The sequence below is a fragment of the Artemia sp. Qi Xiang Cuo genome, chromosome 13 (genome assembly GCF_049724085.1).
Source record: "Artemia sp. Qi Xiang Cuo chromosome 13, ASM4972408v1, whole genome shotgun sequence".
NCBI lineage: Eukaryota > Metazoa > Arthropoda > Branchiopoda > Anostraca > Artemiidae > Artemia > Artemia sp. Qi Xiang Cuo.
In genome coordinates this window covers 22624714-22648645 of record NC_142806.1, presented here as the reverse complement: position 1 = coordinate 22648645, position 23932 = coordinate 22624714, and the positions used below count along the sequence as shown (strand labels likewise).

Sequence of the window (23932 nt, the reverse complement as noted above, 5' to 3'; positions counted from 1 at the left end):
TGTTTTTTGCTATTACTAAATATAAAGCCGTTTTTCTGTCATTTGACAAAGTGTCATTATTTATCTTTTATTGAGAAAAGGGAAATCATATATTATTTCCTTTATCTGTTATTGAGAAAATCATATTTGATGTCATCGGAGAAGCTCTTTATTATAAATTCAAAAATATGATTGTTGTGGTACTCTAGTACCACAACAAGAATTTTTACCCCTTCATGGAGGGGATTCATTATCGTCTTTACAAGTCACAGTTTTTCGACTGTGTCTACTTATTCTCCTTTTACCTGATAAAGAAGAATTTTGCCCCAATTTGGTCTCTCTTCAAGCAAAATTTAACTTCAACAAGCAAATCAATTGCATATGACTATTGCTATTATCACTATTATTATTATCAGTAATAGTATTATGGACGGACTCGCAAACCTGAAGCAATGGTTCAGGCCACAGGAGTTTATTGACCACACATCCAAATACATGCTGGGCTATTGTTGCCTCATTTGGCATGGTAATAGGGGTTAGCACTCAGAATCTTCTCGTTGTGCCCCTAAGAGTGGTAGGCACAAATTTAGGCCAGTCCACTACTGCTAATTTTAGCCACCGTCCAGCCACTAGACAAATTGGCTAGTGTAAGATCATGAAGCTGGCTGTTTTGTGTTATATGCTGCCGAGATTATATGGTTGCCAAAATCAAGTGTTGGGGGTTAGTCCCCCTATAAATCTGAAGCACTGACCGTGAAGCAGAAAGGGATCTTTTGAAAAACACGGTGGGAGAAAGAATTTCTCTCATTTGTACCGGGTCTGAAGGTCAAGTGCTACTCGACACTTACGGCTGACAAGCGGAGAGGGTGAATTTCCCCTTCTGTGGTTCTTATTCAAGCTGGTCTGAAGCTGATTAGGTGTGTTTCCTGGGATGGGATAAAACAATGGCCGGTACCTTGACACTACCAAGGAAGGATTTTCAACAAATGGCGATAAAAAGACAGGCTTGCCTTATTTGAGTTTTCATATAATTAAAAAGGAAAAATGTCAAAATGTCTGAGGAGAGAAAAAACGATGACACTTCTTAATAACACATAAAAAAATGAGCCTTTTCCAATGAAAAATAACTAAAAATATTCTCCGTAATGATAGAGAAAGAACAAACATTCAACATTTTGTCTGACAAAAAAAAAAGAAAATAAACAAGCAATGGCACTTTCTGTGCCACTTTATGAAACAAAAGCATTGATGTCATTAAAATGACAATAGCAAGTTGAAGCAAAATGTTATAGACTCAAATCACTTAGCATTATTTTGATTTTTTTAAATTATCCTACAAAGATATCTATTGACTCAATTTATTTTTTATTATTGATAAATAGCTTCTTTAATAATATGGATGACCCCTTCATCTCCCTCTTCCTAAAACAACGGTCATATAATAAGTGAATAATCTTTTAGGCAAAAAAACTGATCGAATCCATGCCCCAAAGTGTACCATTACAAACAAAACAACGATATATGCACACTATCACACACATACACGCTAACACACATCGTTAGTGTTTTTGAGTGTACATATATTCTAACATCCACATACACCCTAAAGTTCCCGCAGCAGATGATCAGTGCCATACGATCAGTAACGGCGATGCATACTCTTTTCCACTTTAACTGTCGAACTTCAAAGGGCGTTCTGTAACATATTTTCGCCATATATTTTAAAACAAGAATACTCAGTTGATTAATTCACTTTTTTTTTTATGATTCTGGAGATACTTGGAATATTTTACTGTTTGCAAGTGTATCATCTATCTCCTTCTCTCTCGTGAGAAAAGTTGGAAAAGATGTTTTCGATACCAATTTTTTTTTTTTTTATGTAATGCTTTGAAGGTTATCCTTGTAAAAACAACCGTGGCTCTCAGGAGAAAAATAGAGAAAGGAGATTTAGTTAGTTATTAACTAAGTTACTTCATTCTTTTTCATAATATAATTTTATGTTACAAGTTTAATTATTTTTAAATTCATAATCAAAATATTTCTCATTTTTTAACGTTCTGGATTTTTTACACTGAATAGGATATAGAAAATCACAAATAAATTGCTGTTTAAATGTTTGAAATAATGCCCGGTATAGCATACAACCCATTCACAATTGGAACAGGTGGTCATGGGAATGCTGCTGGAATTATAGCTTCCAAAGTCATCCAAAAGTTACCAAATCATCAATGACCTAAAGTCATTGCCATGACCCGTTGTCCTCATTTGTATCACTGCAAAAAGTGTATAGAGACGAAGAAGCACGAATAATTGTGGCCCCAGGGCCAAAACGTAGCTCTTGACAGCAGGGGCGTCCCGAGGGGGGGGGGCTCCCCCCAACTTTTTTGGAATTCGGTAAAACTTTCGCCGAAGGTGAAAATTTCGGCAGAAATTTGGCAAAATCGGCCGAAATTTAGCAAAATTCGTGATTTCTGCAGAAAATTCGGCATAAATCAGGCAGCGATTCGGTAAAATTTACTAAAATTGCCCCCCCTCCCCAATAAAATGAGACTCAGGACGACCCTGCTTGACAGTCTTGCAAGCAACCTATAGTTAATAATTGACGAAGGCCCTAAACACATTCATCAGCTTTTAGACTCTCCAGCAAGTTGCATGCCGTGGTAGATAACGTCTTTTATTTGCAGTTTTTGCCCTTATTTTATGAAGTTGACCAGCATGGGAAAAAGGGAAAGCATTGCGCTCCCACCTGATGGCAGAAAATCAGGAGATCTGTACCTGCGCTAAGCTGAAAGAAACTAACGGAAAAAAAAACGGTTCTATAATGCGTCAACGAATGAACCACTTGAGTGGTAGGGGCTATATCATACAAGTACCCTATTATATTTTGTTATATATTTTTATATTAATTTTTAAAATTAATGAAATTTTATATCATATAATAGATTTATATTATTTTATATACAGTATATTAGATTATACAATGCATAAATATTATTAAATAATATATAAATAAAATTATATTTATATTATATTGTATTGGTTATTTGTATTAGTCAAGTGGAAATTTACTCAACTAAGTCCTCAGTATTCATTTATGCAGTTTTTGGTTATAGCTTGTGCTATACCATTGGTAAGCATGCGAAAAAGTTAAATTTTTAACTTTTTTTCGATGCTCCGGCTTGTACGAGGTTCTTGTGTCAAATCTTTTTTAGTTTTATCAGATTAGCCGATTTTCCTACAATTAACGCTTAGCACCTATTATTGGTTAAGGCCCATTCCTATCTGTGACTATGGAGTCCATTAAATTCTACATTATCATTGAAACAAATTGTTGCGCAAGAGAAACCGTGATTTAACGAAAAACTCGATGTTTTAAGCTACTCGTGGTTGAACACTGATGTAATTATCACATAATAGATAATATGGCTAAGTTCCAGATCCCAAACGAACACATCTGGAGCCACAAATATTTTCAGTTGAACTTTATTGCTAAAATTCTACTTGAGCTTTACTGAATATTTAAGAAAAATCATGCTAATTGTGTAAAACAAGCTTGCTATTATTGCTAAAGAACTAAGTCCAGATACATCCTCAGATTCAAATTGCTGCCTTTTAGCGCCATCTAGACTAATCTTCTGTAGGAGTGCAGTCAGTGAGTCATTTCCTAAACCGCACTGTCTTTCCATCTATAGATAAACCGAAAATACAAAAGTATGTAAGCAATAGGCAACATGAGCAGCGCAATAACGCTGCATAAGTAAAGAACGATTTTGGCACAATGTTTTTTTTTTTTTTTTTTTTTTTTTTTTTTTAGACCAGGGCACTTCGTTTCGAAGGAGTCATCACAGAAACTTCGAAGAGAGCTCATTCGATTGGAAATTGGAAGGGTTTGTGCCCTTTTTAGTAGCCGAAAGTGATTTGAGGGTAACTAACATCCCTTCCACTCCCACCATTTCCCCAAACACATCCAATCAAAATTTTGAGATAGCCATTTTGTTCAAAGTAGTTTAAAGATCTGGAAATTATGTCTTTGAGGAGAAAACTGCCCCAGAGCCCTCAGAGCAAGGGTCTTAAGTTATGCCCTAGGGGCATATAAGGTTTATATATAAGGCATATAAGGCATATAAGGTAGAAAGCGTTGTCACAATAACTTTAAAAAGGGCCCATTCGATTGGAAACTGAAAAGGCTAGTGCCCTTTTTGACAATCGAAAGGGAATAAAGGGAAAATAATCCTCCTCTCAAGCACACCATTTCCCCAAACACAAGCAATCAAAATATGAGGTATCCCTTTTGTTCAATGTAGTTGAAAGTTCTCGAAATTAGGTCTTTGAGGATGATAACCCCCTCAGAGCCCTCAGGGCAAGGTTTGTAAGTTATGCCCTGGGAGGCTTATAAGGTTTTTATAGAAAGCGTTGTTGAAGAAAACTTCAAATAGGGCTCATTTGATTGGAAATTGAAAGGGCTAGTGCTTTTTTTAATAGTTGAAAGCGATTGAAGAGCAACTAACTTACCTCTCACGCCCACCATTTCTCCAAACACACCCAATCACAATTTTGATATAGCCATTTTATTCAACATAGTTGAAAGTTCTGGAAATTATGTCTTTGAGGATGACAAACCCCCCACACACCTCAAGGCAATTTTTTTCTATAAATAAATCTTATCAGTCTATCTATCTATTTACTCTATTATGTACTGTTTTTTTTTTTCATTAAGTAAATGGTTATTGTTCTCTGAGTTTATGATCCGTATATACTCCCCTAATTTACAGGCCAAAGAGCCTTTGGGGGGACTAGCCCAGTGTATTATTGTATGTGTATTGATAATGAATAAAATCTTATATTAATGTATTGTATAGGCCACCATATGGCTTTATGAAATTTTCATGGATCTTCTTGATAAGCATCTAGAGAAATTGTTAACTGGTTCAAATCCATTTATGATGCTCGGTAATTTTAATATTTACCTTCATGAGGTTGATACCTGCAATTCTTTGGGTTTTTCAGAAGCTTCGTATGTCTTATGGTTTATGTTTTACTACTAATAAATGCACGCACGGGTTCAAAACTTTAAAGACAATTTTTTTTTGAAATTTGAATTTCCTAGATCCAACAGTTATTTTCACAGATGCATAAGATCATTCTGACATTTTGTCAAGACTGGAGGTTTGTATTTCCCCAGAGCTAGCCTCAAAATTTCCAGTCTTTAATATTCTTGTTTAACCTGAGTAACATTGAAAAATTCAAGCAGGAAGTTGCAAAAGTTTATTGGAATAATTTTGTGAAGTTCAGGGATGATATAAATATGAGTTTCCAACAATTTTATGACATGTTGATTTTGATGATGGTGAAGGTATATACTGCCCGTTAAAGCTCTACAATGTTATTTTTTGTTGTACTACATTTTCAACATATCAACGAAAGATGCAAAAACATTACTATTGCTCTATAGCCAAGATTCTGTTCTATCCACCTAATAAATAAAATTTTTGAAGCCTGGTGTACAGACATTTTTTTACTAAAAATATGTCAAAACCTGTTTGAAAATCATTAAAAAAGGATGATTCTCCTATTTTTAGACCCTTCTCTAACAAAGAGTCAAAGTGATATCATGGTTTTGACGTGCTGAATGGATGGATCTGAAGAATCCAATTGTGTAAGTATCTTTTTCTTTTAACGCAAGTTACAGCAGCAAGGTTGTCGCATAGTCACTTGTTTCGGAGGGACCTTAAGATATTTATGATGGCTCGTATGCGATAAAGATAAAATAAGCCTAAGGAACCGTGGCTGCCATCTAGTAAGTTACATAGCATTGTTAAAAGAAAATCAACTTTACAAGAATTCCTTGAATAATAAAATGATCAAATTTGTTCACAAAATTCAAAAAAAACTATAAGAACACCCTTAATAAATTATTGAGAGGTGCTAAAAACAAAAATTTTAACTATAATTCAAGACAATTTGTGGTAGCACACCAAAAACATGGAAAGTATTTAAAACCCTAATATCTACAGTACATCCAATTTCCCCCGATAAAGTACTAACACAGCACAGTTTGTCATCTAATAAACCTGAAGAAATATCTGATGTTCTTCTTCAACATATTTGAGACAATTGGTGAAAATTTATCTTCACATATGGTATACCTTCTTATGAAGATCCATTTTGGAACATTCTATGGAGACTCCATTTGATGTTTCAATGTCTATGAAATCCGTCTCTCATTACGAAGTACAAAAGATTACTTTTCGCGATGAAAAGTATGTCGTCCAGTAATGATTCATTTAATCTGCTTGTGTTAAAAACAGCGTTTCCTTATATTTCAGATGTTTTAGCTTCCCTTATTAATGTTTGTTTGAAAAAGGGAAGACTTCCTGTTGAAACAGGAATATTTCATTGTTTGAAGGTTGCTAGGATAACTCATAAATTTAACGATGTTAATAAGAATGATCATCAAAATTATTGGTCCATATCCGTTTTACCTGTTATAGCTCTTTGGAGCTGCATAACTGCTACATCCAATTCAATTTGGGTCCAGGAATGGTAAATTTACAGAGATAGCATAATCACATATAATTTCGGCAACTAATGATGTTTTTGACAAAAAGCTGAGCGCCGCTGGTTTGTTTCTGGATTTGACCAAGGGTTTTGACACTGTGGACCACCACATACTATTACGGAAAGGCAAATTTTATGACTTAAGCTTTGCTATTTTGGCTCTGCTGCACGATTAACTTCAGAATAGAGCGAAGTATGTTCACCTGAATATATTCTCTTAACATAGAAAAGGCTATGTTAACTGTGGTATGCCCCAAGGCTCTGCATTAGGTTCTACTCTTTTTTTTTAAATTCTTTTTAATGATCTACCTAATATTGTTACAATTGATTTTATAATTAAAAATTAATCAATCACGCACTTTCTGGGACCAGCATCATTACACCCTTATTTACTGATGGTAAGATATTGATGTACCATTTGCTGAATGAACAACTACTTAATTGTGCGATTAATGCGGCATTGACCAAGACATGGCGATTTTTAAAGGTAAACCCCATTGACCAAAAGATTCTGCTACTATTACTACTACTGCTGCTGCTACTACTGCTACTACTACTACTACTATCAAGTTGCTGCAGCATCAAGCACCTGAGGCTAACACAGTAACACGTGCTCCTCCTCCATCCCAATCTCTTCAAAGCCTTTTTCTTTAAACTCTCTCAAGAAGTTTTAAATTCTATTAAGTTCCTCCTTGAGACCCCCTCCCACTCCATTGACGATGAACTGCTTTTTGTTTGACCTTGGATGGTTGGCTGAAAAGGACGACCTTTAGTAATATGTCATCCTTATTCACAAAATGTATACCAGACAACTAAACCTTTCCTCCACGTAATTCAAAGTTTGTTATATTTTCGTGGTTTTCGTATTATTATTCTTGGACTACAAGAATGCCTTTACAGAAGAGAATTCTTAAGAAGTCGAGGTCCTTTAAGCACCTTAGAATCAAAATTGCTATCCTTTAAGCACCATGTAAAGACTACTAGTAATTATTGTCACGTAATTTAAGATTTATTTGTAAATAAAGAATCTTTTTCCTTCATAAGGTACTTTTCTTTCGATACTTTCAATACGTGCGCTGCAGAGTAATGCCGTTAGACCATTTTCTGGAACAAGGAACTCGCAGTCGATGAGACCAGTATATGGTGAAATTATTAGAATACCCGCAGCCGAACTGCATGATTTTTTTTATACTGGTTTTTATGTATAGGTGTTGTAGGGGGTGCCTTCCAGATTACTTTACAGAATTATTTCATATGACATCTAGCGTTCATTATCATGTTCAATAACATTCATTACTCAGACAAGAGGAAATATTGGGGCTCCTCGCCTAGTTTCAAGTAAGCCTGATTTTTCACTTATATAAGGATGAATTCACCTTTGAAATAACCTCAGCCCAAGTGTTAAGGATTTGCATTAAATATTTTAAATTTGAGCTACGTATGGGGCTATTGTGTAAATATACCTTCGAAGGAGATTGAGATTTAAAATTCACAATAATATATTGGAAAAACAGTCATTTATTTAACTTCTTCCGATTATTAATAATATTATGGTAATTTTTGCTTCGGAATCCATGATATTATGTTGTTTTATTTTGTACCAAATATACATGTTAGCATGTCTCGGCACGGTATTTCTTCCTCCAACTCCCTGTACTCCTTTTACTTTATATTTGCAGGTTTTTTTTCATTTAGTATCACACTCTCGCAAGCGACACATTTGGTGTGCTGCTGATTGATTCTATTCGTAGTCTTTGGAAATAAATTATATTACTACTATTACTACTACTACTACTACTATTTTTAACATTTGGTATACAGCATCCAGTATCAAATTCAGCTAGCTAATTAGAAAATTGATTTAAAAATATTATAGGAATTACACTAAGTGCCACTTATTTTGATGCAGAGAAAGAAAAGAATGGAGGGCAATATATTCCACGTGTAACAATATAGAAAAGCATCTGGCACCGTAGCTGGATAGCTAACGTACAATTTGCCATTGAAATATATTTTGAAAATTACCATAAGAGCTGGTTATTTATGCAGAGGAAGAAAAGAATGAAGAGAAATATATTCTTACCTGTAAGGATATTGGAAAGCACTTGGCACCGTAGCTGGGTAGTTCACGCACAATTTGAAGGTACATCAATTTCGCTTGAAGAATTGAAACAGGTTTCCTGCCGCTTGAAGTGAGTGTACCCCCGATGTAGCTTTTCAAATTATGAGATAAAAGCTTATGTAGCTCCTTCCGTTTCATTGTTTCAAGTAGTGAAGCAGGAACAAATCTTTCTAAGCCAAATTCACGCCTGAAATAAAACCAAGACTTGACATTCTATTGTTCAAAATAGTGACCCGGGAACAACTCTTTCTCAAATACTCACACTTTATAATACTTTATAATGAGCTGATAATTTTCATCTTAAAGAAAAGATCAGAAATGTAAACCAACTAAATGCATTCTTCAATTACTTTGTAAACAAAAATATTTTATGATTTTTTTTTAGTAGTGGAGTAAGAATAAATCTTAATAAGCTAAATTCATGTTTTCTAAAATGAATTTACATCTGATAAAGTTATTCTTCAAAATTGAACATAAAAAGTGTAGGGCAAGTAAGAATCATCTTTCTAACTTACAAAATTTTTTTTTTTATTGAGCAACGTTCTGAGTATAGCAATTTAAGATGTACTGGAATATCCATGGAATCCAAATTTAAGTTTCACTATTTTTGGGACAATCTCATTACATTTCATACAGTGCAGCTTGTGACAGAGTACAGCTTTTAAAGAAAGTGTCATATTTTTTCAGATTAGCCTACCCCATGTGGTTTTTTTCTTTTCAAACAGTTCGTGGTAATGAACTGTAAGCAAGGAGCGACCCCGCTCAATAGTAACCGAAACAGTAAAAAAAGGAATTTTGATACCAGTAGATGCACAAAAAAAATGGATTTTAATGCTGATTTCAAATATATAAGTTTCATTAAGTTTAATATTACCCATCAAAAGTTACGAGCCTGAAAAAATTCACCTTATTTTAGAAACAAAGGGGGAAACACCCTCTAAAAGTGATAGAATCTTAATGAAAATCAAACCATTAGATTCAGCGTAACAGAAAACCCTACTGTAGATGTTTCAAGCTCCTATCTGCAAAAAATGTGGAATTTTGTATTTTTTGCCAGAAGTAATATCATGGATGCGTGTTTTTTTTTTTTTTTTTTTTTTTTTTTTTTTTTTTTTTTTTTTTTATCCATTTTGTTCAGGGTAGTCGAAAATCTTATAAATATGTCTTTGAGGATTGACTTAATTCCCACAGTTCCCGGTGGAAGGGGTGCAACTTATGAACTTTGCCCATTGTTTACATATAGTAAAGACGTTTTCAGGAGGGATTTTTTCTGGTGGGGAGGTATGTGGGAGGAACTTTCCATGGAGGATGTTTCCTTGGGGGAAGGAAAATTTCTATGAAGGGGGTGCCGGGTTTCCTAGCATTTTTTAAAAAACGATCAGAAATTAAATAAAAAAAAAGTTTTTTCAACTGAAAGTAAGGAGCAACATTGCAACTTAAAACGAACAGAAATTATTGTGTATATGAGGGGGTTTACCCCCTAGTCAATACCTCGCTCTTTACGCTATAGTTTTTTTCATTACTTTCAAAAGAGCTAACTATTCTAATTAAACCGCCTGCCTTTGTGATTCAGGGACTTGTGATTCGAACAAAACTTTAACTTTAACGTAAAGAGCGATGCATTGCCTAGAGGGCGAACCCCTCATATACGCAATAATTTCGGTTCGTTTTAAATTTTAATGTTGTTCCTTACTTTCAGTTGAAAAAACTTGTTATTGTTATTAAATTCTTTAATAGATCGACAGGTATTTAGTTTAAAAGCCTATGCCATGTATGTGAGTAGGAGAGAGCAAGGGATGATGCAGTTGGGCCCTTTTCATTCTAGACTTTCAGAAAAAAATTGTATCTAACATAAATAAATATGAAATTCCTGTTGACAATAAACTATTTTTCATAGTAGGATAAGGGTGTAGCGGTTTAATTTAGGGGGTGGACGAGAAGCGTGTATAGATGTGTTGGCCTCAGGTGGCTTAGTGCGGCAGTGAGTTGTTACTATTAGTAGAAGTAGTAGTTGAATTTAGTTATCTGCAATTTAAATGGCGCATTTTATGCAAACTTTTGGTTATAATAACCACTTTGGTCGGTGTATAGCTTGGTTTTCCTGAGTAGGCACCGCTGGTCGGGGAAAAATTTCCTATTTGTTTTACTTATTCTATACATGAACTTCTTTTTTTTACTTCTGTTTTTACCATTTTCTAATTTTTGGCAACTCCTCTACCGTTTCTTCTTTTTACTTTTTCTTCTTTTTTAGAATTCGAATGTTCATTCTATGTTATCCTAATAGTGAATAAAAATTAGTGCTAGAAAACCTTATTTACGTAGCCCTAAGAGACACTTCCTCACAGATTCCCCCTCCTGCTATCCAGCAATGGCTCATTAGCTTTGCTTCTTAATGACTTTTTTTGTTTTGTAAAAGCAGGTGGCAAGAAAAAGGCTGATTTTTTTTTAGATGATTTATAAAGACCATGCATTATTTTAGTTACTTCAATGTTTGATTTAAGAACTAAGTAGCTTATATATATAGCATGTATAGTGGCATGTATAGCCAGTGTGGTCTAAGAATGTATATATATATATATATATATATATATATATATATATATATATATATATATATATATATATATATATATATATATATATATATATGTGTGTGTGTGTATATATATATATATATATATATATATATATATATATATATATATATATATATATATATATATATATATATATATATATATATATATATATATATATATATATATATATATATATATATATATATATATATATATATATATATATATATATATATATATATATATATGATTAGCTTTAAAAAGAGATTCTGTATCCTAATATATTTCTCTGTCCCCTTTTTGAAGTCAGTTTGCTTGGGTGGCTCTGTTTTTCAACTTTGTCTTTTTACTTCGTTTTACAGATTTTTTATATGTATAGGCTATAATTCTCATTTTTTGGCACTAAAAATGAATGAGCGAAGTTCTCAGCCAATATGTTTGGATTATTCTATAGGTTTCACCAATTCTTCGTTCTAATGATTTGTTTTCTTGAAATACCATATCTAGGATAGAATCTAAGAAAGAAAGTAAGAAAATTAATAAGTAAGTAAGAACATAAGCAAGAAATGAGTAATAACACAGCTGGTCAGGCAATTTGCAAAATTGACCTAGATCGGATTACAGCTGCAGGATCCCTTTCTCCCTTAAGTGCTGGGACAGGAGAAGTTTTTGGAAAAATAGCTAAGTCAAGAGAATCATCCCCTTTCTTCTCTAAGCCTATTGTCTTGTATTCCTTGTTATTTATTTGTTATACTTACTTTACTTACTTAGGTCTCCTGCCGGGTACTACCCAGCGTAGAGTAACGTCTGCCTCCTCTATCCACGTCTTTCCATTGCAAGGATTTGCAATCCACTCGGTCTGATATTTACCATGGCTAGGAACTCGGATACGCTGTCGGACCATCGTTTCTTTGGTCGGCCACAAGGTCGCTTCCAACCGGCTTTGACAGGGCCAAAGTCGGAGATCATATTTGCAGGTAAGTGCGAGGGTATTCGAAGTAGATGTCCAAGCCGCCATAAGGTACGCTCGGCTGCTTCGGTAGAAAACCAGGACTGCTTGGTGAGATGCAGCAGCTTCTCGTTATTCACGAAGTTGACCCACCGTAGACCTTCTATCCTCCTCAGAATCTTTGACTGGAATCTATCGATGGCCATTAGGGCTGCGGCTGATACTTGCCAAGCCTCAGCTCCATAAAGCATCACTGACGAGGGCGTTGAAAATTGGCGGTTTGGTTAAACGACTGATATTCGGTTTTCACCAAAGGTGACGGTTGAACCTGCCCATGGCAGAAGATGCCTTGGATAGCCTTACTTGCAGCTCGGGGAGAAGGGAGCCATCTGAAGAAATCGTGGATCCGAGGTAGGTAAACCTTTGGACAACTTCTATGCTAGTTGTTCTGTCCAGACTGACTGGAGAAAGGACAGCAGGGGAAGACGGGTCTATGGCCATAATTTTCGTTTTGTTCCAGTTTATATGCAGTCCCAGAGTTCCAGCCTGTTCTCGTAAGATTTGAAGCGATTTCAGCAACTGATTCGTGGAGTCCACTAGGATGGCCAGGTCGTCAACAAAATCAACATCTGAGATGACGCGATTTCCAAACTTGAGACATGAATTCGTCTTTGTCATAACGTGGTCTATGACGACATTGAAGAGCTCTGGGGCCACTGCGTATTCTTGAAGCATCCCTGTCGTGATTCTAAAGAATGGGCTGAACCAACCATTGACTTGAACACAGCTCTCTGTGCCATGGTCTAAAGCCTTAAAGAGTCTGCAGTACTTCTCTGGGAGTCCATTCGATGCTAAAATCTTCCAAAGTGCCCCTCGGTCTACTGATTTGAACGCAGCACGGAAGTCAACGAAGGTGAAAACAGCCATCTGGCAGAACCCCGTTACTTTTTCTATTATCTTTCTAATCGTGTTTAGGTCGCCGAATCCCACGAACTATATTCCGACAACGATCCAGTTGTCGGATCAATGAGAGAAGCTTTCCTGGGACTGACAGCAGAGTTATTCCACGGTAGTCTGAACAGTCCTTTCTAGAGCCTTTTCTTTTCCATAAAAGGCTGACGACACCTATTCGCCAATCTTCAGGATATTATCTCAGTTTGCCAAATTGTCAACTTTTCTCAAACATTTGAGAAAAGTTTTCCTGGGACTGACAGCAGAGTTATTCCACGGTAGTTTGAACAGTCCTTTCTAGAGCCTTTTCTTTTCCATAAGAGGATGACGACACCTATTCGCCAATCTTCAGGAATTAACTCGGTTTGCCAAATTGTGGAGAACAGAGTGTGGACAAACAGGAGCATTGTAGGACCAGCTTATTTCAGCAGTTCAGATCTTAAGCCACGGATACCAGCAGCTTTGTTATTTTTGAACTTTTTAACTGCGTTTCCAATTTTTGAGGGGCTAAAAGGCTCATATGGAGGAACATCTGCTTCAGGCGTTTGACTAGTAGATTCGCTGGGACTATTATTTGGAGAGACAGACGGGCTAGTATTATTTAAGAGCAAGCCGAAGCGGTCCTTCCACCTCTCAAGGAAAATTCCCTCATCAGAGACAAGTGTCCTATCCAGGGATAGGACAGGTCGCAATGTAGGAGTTTTATTTTCCGTAAGATCTCGGAGATGCTTGAACAGTCTACCCACGTCTTTTTTTTGCTGCTAATTCAATTTCATCAACTTTCCTTGTAACAAACTGAGTTCGATCCCGGTAAATGAGACTGTTTCGCACTCCATTAAGCCTCCGATAAGTCACCATGTCCCCAAGGAGTCTTGCCCCTCCGTCTTTGCTCCATAACCTCCTGTGTTTCATTCATTAGCCAAGAATTCTTTGGAAAACATCTCTTGCCATGCACCAATTATGCTGCTTCGCTTGTCTGCGATTTAAAATACTTCCAGGTGTTTTCACTGCTGCTAACTGTGCCAAGGAGCTCGAAGCGATTTGATACCTCAATACTATACTTCAGGCGAGTATTTGGCTCCTGGAGTTTCCCAATATCTGCAGTAACTGGCCTTCTTTCTGATCGTTAGGATTGAAGGCGGAGATGGACTTCAGCACACACAAGCCTGTGATCTGCGTTCCCGAGCTCAGCTGATCTGTAAGTTCTGCAGTTTTTCAGAGATGATCTCCAGCATTTAGACATAATGACGTAGTCGATCATCTTCTTTGTGCAACCGTCATTACTATACCACGTGTACTGGTGGATGGTTTTGCGTTGAAAGTAAGTGTTTGCGGTGAATAGATCATGGGATTGGCACAGTTCAAGTAGGCAAAGACCATTGTCGTTATGTTGGTCGGGAGAAACCGGGCCAATTACGCCACGCCAAACGCTCGTATCATCACGCACTGTTGCGTTGAAGTCACCAAGAAGTACAGTTAAATCGTGGGGGGAAATTGTCGTGAGACATCTGGTCAGAGCAGAGTAGAACTCCTCCTTATGTGTGTCGTTAGAATCGTTGGTTGGGGCATAGCATAAGACAATAGTCATTCTACCATGTTTGTGTCCAAAGCGGGACTTCATTAGTCTGTCTGATACGGCTTCATGCAAGAGGAATGCATTTCTTGCGAGACTATTTAGCGCAAGACCAATGTCATTCCTTCTTGTGATCTCTCCAGACCAGAGCAACGAGTGATACTCCCCCCCCCCCTATGGTCTTAGGAATTGGCACCCTTGATCTACAAACAATCAAAAAGTTAAGGTCTTTGTATGAAAGTCTTCTAAGTCTTGAGGTTCTATTTGGAGCTTTTTGAAATGCTATCGAAAATAGCTATAATAATGAAAAAAGATGACGCTTGAGAGCAAGAAAACATGAATGACTAAAATTACAAATTATGAAGTTTAGATTTTAGGTAAGTTTTGTCGCGGGAAAGAAGTTTGTAATTCGGCTCATTGTTGAAAAAACGAAGCACGGCAAAAGACGTTGACACGACACAATAAAAGACATTTGTCACTCCTTAGGTCAACAGAAACAGAAGGATGTTAGGTATTGTCATCTTGAAGGTATCAGGTCCTGAGGACCTTGCAGTCACAGTGCAACCTTAATCTACAGCAACAACACATATATAGCCTTCGAAAAAAAGAACAAAGATAATTATTAGCTTTAAGGGCGAGTGTACTACTTCACAAGATGCGAATCAATCAGTCACCTCATTAATGTTCCCAACAGAGGTGATGGCAACCCTGACAAGGCTTTAGGGTGGGAGTCAAATAGCCCTTAATTTTTAAAATTTAAAATTTAAGTACGAAAAATTAAATTTATTTATTATTCCTAAAACTCAGATACATACAAGGCAGAATATATCTATTTAAGAAAGTTGAGGGCATAAATAGGGCTGAGAACAAGACGTTTTATGGGCAGCAGAGTGGAGAAACTTACTCAACGTGTTTAATTGTTAGTTTACTGTTAGGTGAGGCACTGTTTACAGCAGCATATTGTTGAATATGCAAGGCGGCAAGTTTCAACGCAAGATCATACTGGAGCTCAGGAGCAAACCGTTCTTGGACTACGTCATTGCAACACTGGAAAGAAATAAAACAAAATGAGCTTTATAATAGAAAATAATTAAGGCACAAGAAGGGGGGAGTAGTGGTTGAGATACATACACATATAGGCGCATACTGGACAGATTAACTGAAATCTATTAATTTATACGATTTTTCCCATCATGTACTGCAATTCTCCGGTATTCATATAGATATCCCCCTCCCATTGCGCTAAAATTATGGCTATCTTATGCAAATTATTATCGCTAAATTATTATCTTTTTTGTGCAACATGACATGGAACACTCTCCTAAAGTCTGCACGGAGCTGCCGCTCGTTTGGTATCTTAAAAAAGTATTTTAGAGAACTTCTAGTTAGTAATTAAGTTTGCCACGGTTTTGCTTGATGTTGATGTCTCTGGATTGGGTTGGATGCATAATTGAGTTGGTGGAATCATATTGTACTCCCCTGCCTAGCTTGTGATTCTTGGGATTGTTATGGGTTTTTCTTAAAGATTTTTTTTATGTATGCGTGTGTGTCCAGTCTCTTGATGGTGTAGAATGCATGATGTTGAAAATGTGTCTTTAATGTATCTATAGGATTTTTTGTGTATGTGTGTGCGTGTATGTCCAGTCTCTTGAAGGTGGGAATGCATGATGTTGAAAATGTTTCTTTAATGTATCTATAGGATTTTTTGTGTATGTGTGTGCGTGTATGTCCAGTCTCTTGAAGATGTGAATGCATGTTGTTGAAAATTTGTTTTTGATGCATCTTTTTCATTTTTGTTTCTCCCCTGTTTTTTTTCTGGTCATAGAACCTTACGGGGAAGACTAAGTTGAAGCTTTTCTTGTAAGTTTATTGATGAATAAATGAACTCTGAACTTTGTATAAAACGCCAAAAGATTTGTTAACAGCTGCAGTGTACCTTTTGTCTCTAGCTCAATGTAAGCTTATCGTTAAGAATGATATGATCGTTTCAATCTTCCTTGGAGAAAAAAGGAAATAGATTAAAAAATTAAAAGAAAATAAAATAATTAAAAAGCAATATAGAAAATAATTTAAAAGGAAATTTTCTTTGAAGTAGGACTAAGCTTGATTTCAAAACGATGTTATCCTAGTAATACGGTCTTGGTCATATCAGGCATAGCCATGTTTGATTTCGGTATTCTCAGCCAAAAACCCTTGTTACTGGATAGCTTATTTAACGTCGATAATTATAGAAATAGTTTTTATTGTTAATTATCAATTACCTTTATAATTATTAATATTAAAGTTATCGATATAATTTAATTGTGGATAATACAATTAATTGTTAACACTAATAGCGAATGACAAAAATTATTAACTGATAATTATCAATTATAATTGTTAAACTTGTTTTATACAATTTATATTTATAATTGTTAAACTATAATTATAAAATATAAAAAATTTATATTTATGCATATATATTTATATATATATATAAATATATATATATATATATATATATATATATATATATATATATATATATATATATATATATATACATATACATATATTATGAATTATGCATGGTTTCTATGGAATATATGCAATTATGCATATATACGAATTATGCATGGTTTCTTCTTCGACTTAGACAGGTATTTCCAAGGTGATTGAAAATGGTTCAAGATATCGAGGATTTATATATATATATATATATATATATATATATATATATATATATATATATATATATATATATATATATATATATATATATATATATATATATATATATATATATATATATATATATATATATATATATATATATATATATATATATATATATATATATATATATATATATATATATATATATATATATATCTATTTTTTTTTTCTGCAACAACTCATCGCAGCACCAAGCCGCCTGAGGCCAACACAGCTACGCACGCTCCTCCTCCACCCCAATCTATTCAAAGCCTCCCTTTTACACCCGCCCACGAAGTTCCCATTTCCTTTAAATCTTTCTTTATGACGTCCTACCACCCCAGACGGGGACGACCTGCTTTCCGGTTAGCCCTAGATGGTTGGCCTAAAAGAACAATCTTCGGCAATCTGTCATCCTACATCCGCCAAACATGCCCTAACCACCTCAACCTTTTTTTCATTATAGACCTAGAAAGCGGTATTGAACCACATTTTTCGTATAGCCTATTGTTTGAAATACGGTCAGTCAGCCGGGTACCCAGAACAATCCTTAAGCAATTTCTCTGGAAAACATCTAGTAAATCTTCATCCGCAGTAGAAGGGCCTTATTGAGTCCCACGAGAACCACGTGGTTTATGGTTTTCTCACTGAGAATGAAAAAACAGAAATTTTCTAACTTGTAAAAACATGAACTTTCTCACATTTATGTCTGTTTTCATGGATGGTTACATGTGTTGATCGATTTATTTGATGTTTTTATGGATTTTGTCAGTGAGAAAACCATAAACCACGTGGTTCTCGTGGGAATCAGGACACCTGTGCTGTCGACCTCAATTCCCCTATCGTGAATCAATAATTCCCCTTAGAAACAACAAATTAATTCCCATTTCTTGACAGATCAATCAACCAATGACATCGTCTGTCAGACTTTAAAAATTTTCGCATAGAAACGATTCTCCAGGAATAGATCCAAGTCATTAATGTTTTTGCTTCGGAAACAACTCTTTTGGTCGAACTCCAAAGGATATTAATAACCAAAGGCCATGGAAACAATTCTCCAAGAAACATCTTAGCGATGAATTGTTTTAACGCGGGAAAGGGTTTCCTAATAATTTGAAATGCGTTAGCGCAGAGATGCCAAACACAAGGAACACGCTGAAATTACGTTTAGGGATTATTTGGGCGAAACCGTTTTAGATAGGCTATGGAATTATTTCGGCGAAACAGTTAGAGACATTCTAAAAGAAGATTTGAAAGGTTATAGAAGAGAATTTGAGGGTGAAACTCTGTGGTCGTTATAATACACAAGTTCCATTTGAACAGTGTTGTGAGGTCCTCTACCCCAACCCCAAAGGGTTCCGATCCCCACCACCCCAACCCCGAAGGAAGCCTCGGTACTCAAAGGTCCCCCAAGCTCCCAAAGAGCCCCAGCCCCCCAAACGCCCTACTCAGACCCTCAAAGGCCCTCCTCTGGTCCTCAAAGGGCCCCCGGACCCCAAACGCTCTCCTCAGACCCTCAAAGGCCATCATCTGCTCCTCAACGGGACCCCAGCCCCTCCACAGGCCCCCTCGACCCCCACTGCCCTCCCCCACGCCTCACCTGGCCCCCCGGCCCGAACCGTGCCCCCGGCCCGGCCAGCGCCCCCTGGGGATGCACTGCAGGGGCTGCGCCGCGAGTCAGGGGACATACCGCAGGGGATGCGCTGCAGGGATGCGCCGCAGGGAGGCGCCGCAGGGATGCGCCGCAGGGGATGCGCCGCAGGGGATGCGCCGCGAGTCGGGGGATGCGCTCGGCAGGGGATGCGCCGCAGCGGGGATGCGCCGCAAAAAGTAAACTAAAAAGTAAAAATTTTGAAATGTTATCCCCCAAACGCCCTCCTCAGACCCCCAAAGGCCCTCCCCTGGTCCTCAAAAATCCCAGGGCTACCAAAGGGCCAACCAACCCCAAAGGGTCCCCCGGGCCCCCAAAGGTCCACCCCGGTCCCCAAAGGTCCACTGGGCTCCCAAAAGACCACCCAATCCTCAAGGGCCCCAGATCCCCAAACGCCCTCCCTGGGCCCCAAAGGCCCTCCCCCGGTCCCCATACATGCACACAAAAACTTACACACAAACAAAAACTTACACACACACAAAACTTACACAAACACACTAAAATTTACACACACACACTAAAACTTACACACACACACGCCAAAACTAACACACACACACACACACAAAATTACACACACACAAACACAAAAAAAAAAACACATTCACATTAAAACTTACAATAACACAAAAAATAAAATGCACACAAACAATTACACACACACACACACACACACAAAACTAACACACACACACACACACGAAAACTCACACACACACGCCCAAACTTACAAACACAAACAAACTAACACACACACACACAAAAACAAAAATAAAAATGAACACAAAAAAACTCACAGACACACGAAAAAAAACTTGAACACATACACAAGCAAACAAAACTAACACACGCACACACACTAAAACTTAAACCCACACCCAAAAACTTACACACAAAAACATACACACACACACACACTCAGACACACAAACCAATACACACACACACGCACACAAAAACTTACACACACAAAAAAACTTACACACACACACGCACACACACAAACTTACACACACACACACACAAAACTCACATCAACACACAAAAGCTTGGACACACAAAAACTTACACATACACACATAAAAACTTACACCCACACGCAAAAACTTACATACACACAAAATCATACACGCACACAAAAACTTAAACACACACAAAAACTTACACACACACACAAAAACATACACAAACACAAAAACATAAACATACACACACATGAAAACTTAAACACACACAAAAACATACACATACACACAAAACATAAAAAACACACACAAAAAAACTTACAAACACACACACACAAACAAAAAAAAAATTAAACATTCACGCGATAAATTACATTAAAACTAAAACTGACATGCGCACAAAAACTTACACACACACACACACAAAACATACACACACACACCTAATCACTCACACACACACACAAAAACATACACACACACAAAAAATAACACACACACACACACACACAAACAAAAAAACTAACACATGAACACAAAAAAAACACACACACACACGCAAAAAAACAAACACACACACACACACACACACAAAAACTTACACACACACACAAACAAAAAATCACACACACACTCAAAAACTCACACACACACAAAAACTTACACACACACACACACACACACACACAAACATACACAAGCACACGAAAACTTACATGCACACAAAAAATAACATAAACAAAAAAACTTACACACACAAACACACACACAAAACTAACACGCACAAACACACTAAAACTTACACACACACGCAAAAACTAAAACCCACACAAAAACATACACACACACACACAAACACACACACACACAAAACTAACACAAAAACACAAAAAAACTCACACACACACGCACAAAAACTTACACACACACACACACACACACACAAAACTTACACACACACACATACGAAAACTTACACACACACGCCAAAACTTACACACACAAAAACTTACACATGCACACTAAAACTTACACACACACACACGAAAACTTACACACACACGCCAAAACTTACACACACACACACAAACTTACACACACACACACACACACACAAAAAATTACACAACCACACGATAACAAACAAGCAGACAAACAAAAAAATTCACACAAAAAAATACACACACACACACACACAAAAATAACAAAAACAAAAAAAATTACACACACACACACACACACACAAAAACTAACACATGAACACAAAAACTCACACACACACCCACAAAAACTTACACACACACACACACAAAAACAAAACAAACAAACACTAACAATAACAAACACACCCCAAAACTTACACACACACAAAACTTACACACACACACACACACACAAACTTACACACACACACACAAAAAATTACACACACACAAAAATACACACATACACCAACACACACACACACAAACTTACACAAACACACAAAACAATAATATAAAAAAAAAATAGAAAAGACAAAAAAAAAATTACACACACACAAAAACTAAAACAACCGTGACCAAACATAAATGCACTCACAAAAAGACATGCACACAAAAACTTACACACACAAAAAATTACATACACTCACACACAAATAAAAACAAAAAAAAACTCTTAAAATACATATAACTAAATAATACACACACACAAAAAATTACACACACACACAAAAACTTACACACACACACACACACACACACAAACAAAAAAACTAGTTCAAGCAAAAATAAATGCACACAAAAACAAATAGACACACATACGACAAATTGCTAAAACACGTCAAAACTTACACCAACACACGATTACACACACACAAACTAAAAACACAGACAAAAAACACAAATAAAACAACAAACACACTTACAAACACATAAAAACTTACACACACACACACACAAAAACTTACACCCACAAACAATAACATACACACACACACACACAGAAACTAACACACACAAAAACTAACTAACACACACACAAAAACAAACAAACACGCACAAACAATTACACACACACACAAAAACTTACACACACTCACACACAGAAATCTTACACACACACACGAAAACTTACACACACACACGCGAAAACTTACACACAAAAACACAAACATACACACAAAAACACACACACACAAAAACTTACACAAACACACGAAAAATGAAATGAACACAAAAACTTACATTCTCACAAAAACATACACAAACACACACAAAATTTACACATACACACACACAAACACTCACACACACACACAAAAACTTACACACACACACAAACTCACACACACACACACACACAAAACTTACACATGACAAACAAAAACTCACACACACACGCACAAAAACTTACACACACACACACACACACAAAACTTACACACACACACAAAAAAAATAAAACACACACAAAAAAAACAGACACACACACACAAAAAAACTTACACATGCACACGAAAACTTACAAGCACAAAAAAACTTACACACACACACACACACAAAACTTAAACACACACACACACGAAAACTCACACACACACGCCAAAACTTACACACACACATAAACTTACACACACACACACACACATACACAAAAACAAACACATTAACAAAAAAAACACACAAACACACACACAAAAACTAACACACACACACACACACACACACACAAAACTTACACACTCACACACGATAACTTACACACACTCGCCAAAACTTACACACACAAAAACTTACAAAAGCACAATAAAACTAACACACACACACACGAAAACATACACAAACACCCCATATATTACACACACACACAAAAACTAACACACACACACACACAAACAAACTTACACATGCACAAGAAAACTTAAATTCACACAAAAACTTACATTCAAAAAAAAACTTACACATACACACACAAACAAACACTTACACACACACAAACACTTACACACACACACACACACATACACACAAACTTACACATACACACAAAAACACTCACACACACACACACAAACAATAAAACACACACACACACACAAAACTTACACACACACAAAATAAAAATTACACACACACTCAAAAACTTACACACACAAACAATTCCACGCACACAACAAAAACAAAAAAAACAAAAAAAACAACACAAACACAAAAAAAAAAAAAAAAAAAAAAAAAAAAACAAAAAAAAGATAAAAAAAAAAAAAATACAAACAAAAAACTTACATCCACACGCAAAAGCTTAGACACACAAAAACTTACACACACACACAAAACTTACACCCACACGCAAAAACTTACATTCACACAAAAACTTACATGCACACAAAAACTTACACACACACAAAAACTTACACACACTCACAAAAAATTACACAAACACACAAAAAATTACACACACACACACGAAAACTTACACACACACGCAAAAACTAAAACACACACACACACAAATACACACACACACACACACAAACAATTACAAAATCACACGATCAAAAAAATTCACACAAAAAAATATACACGAACACATTAACAATAAAACAAAAACGTCAAAACTTACACACACAAAAGATTAGACACACGAACACTTACACACACACACACACAAACACTTAAAACAAAAAAAACAATATAAAAAAAAAAAACACACAAAAAAACACAAAAAAAACTTACAAACACACACACAAAAAAACACACACACACGAAAACTCACACACACACACGACAAAATAAACACACACAAAAAATAACACACACACATAAACACATAAACACACACACACACACAAACACACACACACACAAACAAACTTACACACAAACACATTAAAACTTACACACACACGCCAAAACTAACACACACACAAA

The 23932-nt window shown here is 36.1% G+C and overlaps 1 protein-coding gene across 1 annotated transcript in view; it reads right to left on the bottom strand.

The window, feature by feature from the left end:
• Window positions 1-23932, bottom strand: part of LOC148945082 (FERM and PDZ domain-containing protein 4-like) — a 122502-nt gene that overhangs the window by 38789 nt on the left and 59781 nt on the right. The window contains exons 4-5 of the mRNA XM_089098939.1: window positions 15616-15758; window positions 8621-8846 (exon numbers count right to left, since the gene is read on the bottom strand). Coding sequence (XP_088955065.1) covers window positions 8621-8846; window positions 15616-15758 — 369 coding nt within the window. The remainder of the gene's footprint in view (window positions 1-8620; window positions 8847-15615; window positions 15759-23932) is intronic.